General features: G+C 46.9%; 1 protein-coding gene across 1 annotated transcript in view; it reads right to left on the reverse strand.

Moving 5' to 3' along the window:
- Positions 1–8,745, reverse strand: part of CPLX4 (complexin 4) — a 16,375-nt gene extending 7,630 nt beyond the window's left edge. The window contains exons 1-2 of the mRNA XM_021381640.1: positions 8,579–8,745; positions 5,335–5,422 (exon numbers count right to left, since the gene is read on the reverse strand). Coding sequence (XP_021237315.1) covers positions 5,335–5,422; positions 8,579–8,745 — 255 coding nt within the window. The remainder of the gene's footprint in view (positions 1–5,334; positions 5,423–8,578) is intronic.

Here is a 10,981-nt window from a genome sequence, read left to right on the forward strand (position 1 = left end):
TTTTCTTCTTTCTTCCTCCTTGTACTTGTTTCAAAACATCCTGTCCCACTCTCTAGGGATAACACTCCCCTCCCTTGGGAAGTCAGTTAGCAAGTTCCTCTTTGCAAAAAACTCTTTATCTGACATAGAGAAAAACGTTTTTTCCATCCCAGGCTACGAACGAGGGCTATCAGACTATTTAAAAGCAGATGCCGCGGCTTTCTCTGAGTCACGAGCCTGGTTCGTCGCTCAACCGAACTGCAGCTCCGCTTCGGGTTGGGATGTTTTTGCAGAGAAGAGCGGTGCAGTTCTTGGAGAACGGCACTAGAGGGCCGCCGGGGGCTCAGGGATGGACTCAGCATCCCCAGCATCGCAGGGAAAAAAGCATGGGTGATCTGTCACTTGTGTTCACATCACGCAGCCACTTTTCAGAGCCCAGGTGGGCTTCTAACCCGTGATTGCTTTGCTGCTAAGCCCTTTGCTTCTGGCATTTCTGGTGTTTCAGTTGGATACTGCATCAGGGACGGATGCAAATGTTCTAGTATCCTCTTGTGCTTGCCACACAAATAATGCTCACCAGCAGCCGGACACCTCGAGCATGCCCACAGAGCCCAGCATGGACCAATGCAGCTGAGGGAACCCCAGTGAATTCATCGGGTCACCCTGGGGACAATGGCAGGTGACAATGAGAGGAGCGACCTGAACGGGTTCATGGCTGTGGGAGGAGGTGGCAGAGCTGATGAGGGCAGAGCTGGTTGGGAGGGCTCAGTTCGGTCCTGGGGAACGTGTGGGGGGTTGAAACGTTCTGCTGGGAAAGCCAGATTTGTTGGTGGACTCTTGGATGTGCAGGCTCCTCCTCCTCTTGCTGCTCAGCGAACATCACGGAGGCATTTTTCATAGCAGAACTTTCACTGATCCCGGGTCCACCTACAACTTCTGCTCCGATTCACGAATTTCATTGGGTTCCTCATCCCAACTCTCCAAACCTCATGTCAGCCAGAATGACACCTTTGTTACCCTACAGCTGGGTACAGGGAATCAAGGCAGGTCATCTCAGTGTGAAGGAGACAGTTCTGCACTGAACGCCATTGGCCTAAATTCCAACAAAAGGCCTTAACGAGGTGACTGGACAGCAAACACAAGGCTGCAGAGCCCAAGCTGCTGAGAGATCCTGACCAGCTATTCCACTCATTTTTTCACATTCCTTCCATATCAAGGATAAGAAACTACACAAAACACCTTCATTGCCTTTGGCCAGGCGAGATACTTCCCTCTGTTCAGAAAGGCAAGAGCAAACCATTGGCACAAAGATGCTTAATACTGCTGCTTGGGTGCACAGAAATTTTTCACACGCACAAAAATAACCCCGTTTCTGTAGAAATATGTCAATGGGGGTATTTTTATTACATTAAAGTTCTGATGTCAAAAAGCCCCACCTGCTTTAAAACGATATATATGATTTTTTTTTTAACAATATCTTTTGGAAACATTTGTTTCCAGAAATAACGACTTTACAAAGTTTTCTTTTAAATGGAATTGTTATAAAGTTGTCATTAAAAATGTTGTGAGTCACTTAAAGAAGAAAAGGAAGGAAAGAAGAGAAGAAAAAAAGAGAAGAAAAAAAAGGAGGGAAAAAAGAAGAGAAGAAAAAAAAAAGAAGGAAAAAAGCAGCGTCTCCCTTCAAACCCTGCAGAGCAGTACAACAAAAAGAAATGCTTGCAAAACTCTTTTCCTTGTATTTAACTACTGATTTGGTAATGTGGGGCTATGTGTCAGCCTTTGTAACACAACTGAATTAATGCCAGTGAAACCAGTATTGAGGTGAAGTGAAGAGCAGGTAAAATTGCAGCATTTTTTTTTCAGGTCTTTGATGGTCAGTGAAGGACGTGGCATAGATTAGGACAGCAGCAGCAGCCATCAGATGGCAGAGCCCATCCACGTAGCTGGACAACCTTGCATTCATCCTCCTGACTCTGTTACAACGCATCCCTCTGGTGGGTGTCAGCAGGCAGGATTGATGCTCCAGCCTCACACAACCACTTTGCAGGGCTTGTGCTCTGTCAAAGCTGAAATCACAAGAGCTGACAGCTCCCAGAAGGGTTTCCCCTTGGTTTTTCTTCCAGTTGGGTCACAACGAGGCATGTGCCCACAGGCTTTGGGATGACTCTGTATTCCCTGCTGCGATAGCAGCCCTGAGCCAGTATGAATGAGATACGCCGGGGTATTAGTAAGTCATTATCTGAGGATATCTTGAATGTGCTGGACTCCCTCTTGATAGTTAATTTCATGACTGCTGCCGAATTAATATAGAGACTAAAAAGCTGCATGGAGAGTTCTCACCCCTGACTTGGGCCATCACCCCACTTAAATGCCTCATCTCAGAACAGGAAGGACTGGGAAATGCAAGCCACGTGCTACTAGAATAGTGTAATTATGCTGAAACAAAACCCAGGATTGTAACTACCTGGGCTCCAAATTAACAAGGAAGATGGGCTCTTTGGACCCCTCACTGCAAGAAAGACATGGAGGTCCTGGAGCATGTCCAGAGAGGGGAACGGAGCTGTGAGGGTCTGGAGCACAGTGCTATGGGGAGCAGCTGAGGGAATGGGATGGTCAGTCTGGAGAAGAGGAGGCTCAGGAGAGACCACATCAACGGCCTGCAAGGACGGGGTCGACCTCTTCTCCTGCATAACCAGTGGTAGGATGAGAGGGAACGGCCTCATGTTGCATCTGGGGAGGTCCAGGTTGGATGTTAGGAAATAATTCTTCTCTGAAAGAGCGGTCAGGGGCTGGAATGGGCTGCCCAGGGAGTGGTGGAGTCACCGAGCCTGGAGGTGTTTAAGAAACATGTAGATATGGCACTAAGGAACATGGTTTAGTGGTCAATATTGGCGATAGGTGGACGGTTGGACTGCATGATCTTAGAGGTCTTTTCCAACCTTGGTGATTCTATGATTCATATTCCTGAAATCCCTTAGTGTTCAGCACATGAATACTTTGTAGTTATGCACAACAGAGCAGGAACACGGGACTTTAGTTAAACACATCCCACGTCATCCTATTTGGAAGCAGGGTGATATGACAAGGGCCACCACAAGACAGAGAAGTCCATATCTTCATGCGACCAATGGACCAGCAAGCCCTGAACTGAGCTGAAATAAATGAAACAAAAAAAAAAACCACAGAGACCGCACGGATCACAAGGTCATGGCATTATCTGCAAAGGGAGAAGCAAACAGGGTACTGCAGAAAACAGCTGTTATTTCCAGGAGGCGTTTGCTCAAATGAGATTTCTGTAAATCACCGTAGTCACATTTCACATAGCTATACCTGAAGGACATCTTAATGAAGCCGGAAAAACAGTTTGTTCAGAAATCCTTTGTCAGAAATGAAAGAGCATCCAGGCTAAGAGCAATTCAGTGGCATGTAAGCCACCTCAGCTTTCCCCGCCTTCCCTGCAGATTTGCCAAGTCAACAGCAGCAACTGGAGAACTTCTGTGGCCGTGAACATAGTTCGGCTGAGCCGAGGAAGGGCAGCAATCAGAATGTGGGGTGGATAACGCTAAACTTCTCTGGAGGTTTGGATGGAGGAGGCTCAAGGTGCTGGTTGCTTTGCATGGATGACAGGGTCCCCATCTGGCTGCTTGGGGCTGAGTACTGGAAAAGCAGCACTGATGGACAACAGAACCAAATGGCACAAAGCCCCGGGGCAAGCAGAGAGGGTTTCAGCTCTGTGGCCCAGAGAAGAATCTCAGATTTTAGAGAGTCCCTAAGCGCACAGTACAGCACAACCAAATGCTTATGGATAACTCTTTGTCCTATGGATGCTCTTTGTCCTTTTTGGGGGAGAAAAAAAGTGGGGGTGTTATTTCCTACTTTTCTGTATTTCCAGAGGGAATGGGAACGGGATTCCTCTCCTCTAAGAACTGTGAACAGCTAAAGCCAGGCACCCAGCCTGACCTTAGTGCCTGGGCTGCCACTCCTGATGGAAACTTTGGCTTTCACTTGGTGTTTGGAAACCGTGGTGTAACTGTTCCCTATTTACTGCCTTCATGACGTGATCTGACACACGTCCACCGCATCCCCTCACACCTGACACTCCCGCGCCAAGGCCGTTTGGAACTTCGTCACCTCTGCTGTTCTCTTGTCATTATTCTGGGACAGAATGGTTAAAACTGCGTTCTGACTTCAAGCAGCTGAAGACCCATGGCGAGTCACTGCCCACAGCACCAGCTCTCCCTGCAGTTCCTCACTGTGAGCTTTCCTTTCAACACCCTGCACACTTCTGTGCAGCCATCCAACTCCTCCCCCGGCCAATTATTGTGTACATTAAGCAGCACGGATTTCTGTCAGCGTGTCACTGCTGATCCTCTCTGCTGCGAGGACGGATCGTTCCCATCCTTTCTGTCCCGGCTCTCTGCCCTGGTCTGGGAGCCATTGCAGCTCTGCTTGCTCTTAGGAAACCTGCAGGTTTGTGGCTCGTCATTTCTGCTCCCTGTGTTTCGGTTTCCCTGGGAGAACTTTGCAATGTCAGGAGCACAAAAGAAAAAATGACCGGGCAGTCTGCTTCCACTTCTTGGAGGACAATGGTACAAATGAGCACTGTGAATTCTGGAGAGTTCAAGCGTAGAAGACTTTTCTGTGATTTTCCCTGCTTGCTTTCAGGGTGTTTTTGCTTTGTTTTGTTTTTAAACCGGTGTATGTTGCTGAGTTACAGCCATGCACACTGCTGGTAGGGCTGGATCTGAGCAGAGATCCAGCTTGTCTGCTCTTCTGTTTCAGACCTAGTGTTACAGAGATAACTACAAGCATCTTTCCATTCCATTCATCTACTGAGTGGGAAAAGATGGATCTAAAGCAGTGACCAGGCAGAACAGAAGGCTCCAGGGAGACCTGAAAGCGGCCTCTCAGTATCTAAAGGGGGCACAGGAAAGAAGGGGACAGACTCTTTAGTGGGGACAGTGGTGACAGAACAAGGGGAAGCGGTTTCAAGATAAAGGGGTGATTTAGATTGGATGTAAGGGAGGAGTTCTGTATACTAAGGGTGGTGAGGCGCTGGTACAGGCTGCCCAGGGAGGTGGTGATGCCTGGTCCCTGCAGATACCCAAGGTCAGGAGATGGGGCTCTGAGCACTGATGGAGCTGCGGGTGCCCCTGTGCCCTGCAGAGAGTGGGACCTGGCGGCCTTTGAGGGCCCCTTCCCACTCAAACCATTCTATCATGACACTACAAGAAATGTTGCCTTGGCCCCTTTGGGTCCCGTACTGCAGCACTCCCACTGATGGGCAGGAGCTGCTCCCAGGCTCTGTGCTGCTGACCTGTCTGCTGCACACACAGCCCCTGGGCTGCACCTTACCTTGGGGAGCCGGTACTTCTCCCTCAGGTGAACCCTCAGACAGGCTCTTTCTGCCTTCTTCTGTGCAAACGCCGCGTCTCTTTCCATCCTGGAAAATAAGAAGGGAAAAAAAAAAAAAGTTTATTCGAGATATCGATAAAAGAGCTGTCTTTTACACTCAGGCAGCTGCTGGGCTACAAGAAGTTGGATGCAGCAGTTACTCCTGAGGTCATCCAGCTTGCCCAAAGGCACAAAAGGAGCAATTACAACAAAGTGATGTCAAGGGGCTTGAGTTCTCAAATCACCAAACTCGTTCTGAGAGCGCTTCCCCTGAGTCCTAGGAAGAATGAAGGATGAACCAGCACTGCTGTTCTGGAGGTTGCTCTGTTATTACTCACTGTAAGAATTCCAACAAGCAGAACAGACAATTTATGTTTGTTCCCTGCTTATCCCACCTGGGGCACTTGCATTGATGCAACATCCCTTTCTGCAAACGTGGGCTCCTGGTTTAAGGACCCACGGTGGTAGAATGGTCTTTCTGGGTCTGACCAAAAGCTCAAGTGTCCCAGAGTCATGTATCCTACAGCGGGCACAGAAGGGATTTAAGAATAGGATGAGCATCCTCTGTCCAGCTTCCAAAAATCAGTAGCTGAGGAACTGCTGGAGCTGGAAATTGGTCCTACATCATTAACAGCCCTGGGTGCCCTCTGTCAGCTCTGACAATTCCCAGACTTTCCTGAACCCATTTTTTGTCCCAAAACTTCCTGTCACAGTGAATCCCAGTTTCTCCTCTATGGAAAAGAACTTCCTTTAGCAGTGATCTTATAAAATGCACTTATTAAATTTGAAGATTCTTGGTTAGATTACCTATATATTTATTTGCAATACTGGTGTCTTCAAAGATATCTAGTGACATGTGTACATTTCACTATTTAGAAGGAGATTATAAACGGGAGGGGAATCAACTTTTTACAAGGCTAGGCAGTGATAGGACAAGAGGGAATGGTTTTAAGCTCAAGGAGGGAAGGTTTAGATTGGATGTCAGAGGGAAGTTGTTTACAGAGAGAGTGGTGAGGTGCTGGCACAGGCTGCCCAGAGAGACTTTGGATCCCCCATCCCTGGAGGTGTTCAGGACTAGACTGGACGGGTCCCTGGGCAGCCTGGTCTAGTATTAGATATGGAGGTTGGCAGCCCTGCCTGTGCCAGGGGGTTGGAACATGATGATCCTTGGGGTCCCTTCCAACCCAAGCCATTCTGTGATTCTATGAGATGATGTTGATGTTCTTTCCCCCCTGCCTCTTCCCCCTTCCTTTTTTCATAGAAATTCTCAGCCAGAATTTCTTTTGTTCCAGTCAATATCCGAACTACTTGCAAGATAAAATATTATTTTCCCTCTCCTTCTGCAAATGAGTTTTTGTGTTTTTTTCCCTCTTCTGTTCTCATTATCTGGAAGCCCACTTAAGCATCATTCAGCCAGTGATGAAGGGGGTGGTTGGGAAGAGATGGTTTGTGTGCTAGTAGCACGTTTTCCCATTCTTTCTCAACCATTCTCTTCCCCAGCCACTCCTCCACAGGAGCAGTCACTGGTCGTACAGCATTGGGAATGTTCCCACTGGGATACCACATCCCTTCCAGTGACACCATTGGGGATCCAATGGGATCCCTTGGGATCCTTGGGGATCCCTTCCTCCTATGAGATGTGGAAGGGGGGACTTTCTGCTCAACCCGAGCTTTTCACTTGTCCTGGCATCACGGGAAGACCTGGCAACCTTCCACCACCCCCTGGGCCCTGGTGTGCTGCAGGGTTTAATTATTCCCTGGAACGCAAAGTGCTGCAGCTACAGGACACAGGTATAGGGGTCGTTGCACGACAACCAGGAGCTGGTGCGCAGCACTAACTGGTGGCCCTTTCTTGCTCTTAATGCTGGAGATGGCCAGCAGAAACCATCTGTTTGCTCCTCCGCACTGCACATTCTCCTGAGAAACAGCAAACCCTGTGTTTCTGGTGGGTTTCGTTGCATTAAAAAGTAAATGAATAAAGAAAAAGGCCAACAGAGCCCAGAATCCTGGACAAAGCCAGGACAGCCACGCATCAAAGGCCACGACTCCAGCAGAGCTCATCACCTCTCTGACCTCACTTACGTAACCCCACAGCATGGACTGTCCTCAGCAAACTTCTTTCTGAGAGAACTTCCCAACTGAAGCACTCCTGCACCGACCCCTCGGAACATTTCTGTATGTACAGACACACCACACTGGAAAACACGGTACAATTAATACACTTTCCAAGAGTTCTCCCCATCCCAGGGGTCCTGGTTTGCTCTCCAGTCTCAGCAGAGAGCCCCTCCGCCCGCAGGTGATTATTTCTAAGTCTTCCTTGGCAAAAACGCAAAGCAAAACATCCTGTGTTTTATTCCAAATCAAACGATACCTGCTCAAGGTTTCATGATAGAAAGGGCTGCTGCTAAATACAGACCTGGATACCTCGGATTCCATCGGTCATTAACCTTTCACCTATAATCATCTTACACGGAGGATTTACACAACCATTATGTAATTGATCATTAGAAGAACAGATGCATCTCAGATTTAAAAGTCAATTGTTTTCTCCATAATTATGTACGATTTGAGCTCCTACATGCTAGAAGTCCTCTATTTTACTCCTGTTTTCATACAGAAAAAAAAATAACACTCGCGGGACTTAATCAGTTGGAAAGTGCTGCTTGATTTCAGAAAAAGTAACCAAAAACGCAGCTATGAAAAGCAACCCCTTAAAAACTTTTCCCTAGGTCAGCATCACCTGCGTGGCACAGCACGCATTCCTTTTTCTACGCCTGCCACGATCAACACGGACAAAGCGAAGTTTACACCTGCACAGTGTACTCTGCACAGAGCTCTAGGGGAGCAAGGCGTGCACTGCGAGAATCCATTCCTGTGCCACAACCACCCTCGCCCCTATGGGAAAGTGTGATAGATCAAGCAACCCCCGTCAGGATTGGGTCCAGCACATCAAGCTGCAGGGAGGGATGAGAGAGCGTAGGAGAGAGGGAGAGTCACAGAACGAGGGGAAAGGGGCGAACACAGCACTTCTATCATCTGCAGTTGGTGAGCTTCTGTTCTGGAAAGCTTCTAGCAGAGATTTCTCTATTTTAAAACAAAGAGGTGGAGGGGAGAGCTGACGTCTGGGTTTCTCTTGGGATACTTCTACCTGCCCCAGGTCACAAAGACGCACCCCCAAGCTGCTAATAAGGGAACGGGTACTCACTTCTCCTCAACCATTTGCTTTTGGTACTCCTCATACTCCTCTCTGGTCATTCCTGCAGCAGCTGCTGGGTCGGAAGGAGTGCTTTCTTCTTTGCTTTCTTCTCCTCCACCTCCAAGCCCCAAATTCTTTACCTGGTTGCTCAACATGCTTTTCATTAGGAAAGCCATCCCCGAGAAGAAAGGAGCCACAAGCAAAACAACTACGAGAAAGCCAAAACAAACAAACAAAAAGAATAGCTTTCAAAATCAACAGTCGTAAGCAAGAGAGTTTCTACAGCCACAGCAGCTCTTCAGGGGCACAATGCTAGTGGAACGTGAATGCCAAAACCAGTTTGTCAGCCATAATCTGGATTAAAGAGTGAACTCCTTAATATCTAGAGGCAGATGGTTCAGATTACACACACACACACAAAAATCATTAGATGCAGCTACCTACTTTTTATATTAATACCTTAAGCTAATTATAGTTTAAAAAAAAAAGAAGTGTGCAATGGCACTTTGACTTCTTCCGTCTTAAAACTCTCACTTTCCCAAAGACCAAAACATTCCCAGGAAGCCAGTGGATCCGAAATAGAATCCTGTGTGCCTTAATGGTCCTAAGAGAACTGCAAAATTTGGGCAGAACGTCCTCTGGGATTTACGCAGTCCAATGAGATCTGACAACTGGAATTCTTCATCAAACAAAAAATTTAAAAAAAAGAAACAAAAATCCCAAACAATCCTTTTCATCTGTTAACACGTTATCACGTTGGACAAAAACACACTGGACGTTTTTCTTCACCCACTTTCCATGCAGTTCCTTTGTCTCACAGATGAATGGGGCATTACTGTCACCATCGATTTTTAATGAAAAGCAAACAACGTCTTCCTGCTTTGCATTCCCTGTGGTCTATCTTGCTCTTCCCCATTCTTCACCATGACCAGTGCTGCCCAGAATGAGTGTTGTTTTAGATCTTAACTCCCAGTAAAGGAGGAATACATCTGAGCTGCAACACATCCCGTACGTGGATTCTTTGTGCACCCTCCTCATCTTTCCAGCTTTCGTCCACGTCATCAACCCCACCGGCCCCATTCAGGTGAAGGTTTGCAGGATCTGCTACACAGACCATCGACTATTTGGGAGGAGAAAACCACCTGTTAGGTCCCAGAAGCTCACGATTTGGGGTTTTGAAGGCTTGTTTTACTGTGCCTGACTGCACATGGCTTAGTGGAATATTCTGTAGTCTTGATTATCTAAATGGTTCTCTCAGCACTCTCATAATTTCACTGAGATGGGAGGATTCCCGTCTGCCTAATGCTCTAATCTGCATTAGAGCCTTTCTAATTAAAGCAGACCTGTTACTATTTAAAAATGAAAAAATGATAAAAAAAAAAAATAAAATAAACAGGACCTTCTGTAACCCTGGATTATTAAACAAGAAACTTGAAATTTATTTTTCAGATAGAGTTGTCACCGCAGCCAGAACTCCAAATCACAGCAAGCTTACTTGGATAGATACAGATAACTAGGAAGCTGCTAGTTTTCCATCAAAATAGATTTTGATTTCCATTTAGGCACTTTCAGGACCATGCATAAGTCGGTCTCATGAACTTGAGAACAGGCATTGTAACGTTAGGTTTGAAACTGAAGACAACAGAAAGTGTCATAAAATGCATTGAAGTTACACACCGCTGCCTTCATAAAAACTTACAGCCAGCTGCTTATCAAGTGCTGGTGTTGCTACTTCCTCAGTTTTAAATCAATGTCCTTTACTTCCAGCATAGATCCAGTCAAGATTAAAAGCTCAGTTCCTGTGTTATCTGGTGGAACTGGGCAAGTTTAAAAGAAACAAGCCCCTGACTTGTATATCCAAAGAACAGAAGCATCTCCAACTACAGAATAGGTTCTGGAGTCCTGAAACAAGCAAATCAAAGTCCAAAAGCCCACGGAAAAGACAGCACAAAAATGCTACAGATATGCAAGGACCCAAACAAGACACGATGCTCCCAAAACAGAATTGCCATGGACAACACCATTGTATCTGTGCAGTCTTTGAAAGGTCCTCTTCATTCCCCTAGAACAGCCCCTCATGAAACAGTCTGAATGCGAGACCACCTACAGAGAAAGAGATAAATGGGAATTTCGAGACTTTCTCAGCTTGAATAGTTTCAATTAAGGATGCACCTGTGTATCAGTTTGTTCCTGGTGGAGGAAAACCAGCGGCAAATGAGATCTCTCATCTCCTTGCAGGTTCTGGAAACACTGGACAGAAAACGAAACAAAAAGGGACAGCATCAAGGAGACTGACCAAGGAGAGTGGCTCTCTTTGTTTTGGGCTGTTGTATTCCAACAAACCAGACCAGAGAGCCTAGAATAGGGCAGTTAGGGAACCTGGAGGAAGAACTACAGGCATACGTGCAACCT

Source organism: Numida meleagris, chromosome Z (genome assembly GCF_002078875.1).
Source record: "Numida meleagris isolate 19003 breed g44 Domestic line chromosome Z, NumMel1.0, whole genome shotgun sequence".
Taxonomy (NCBI): domain Eukaryota; kingdom Metazoa; phylum Chordata; class Aves; order Galliformes; family Numididae; genus Numida; species Numida meleagris.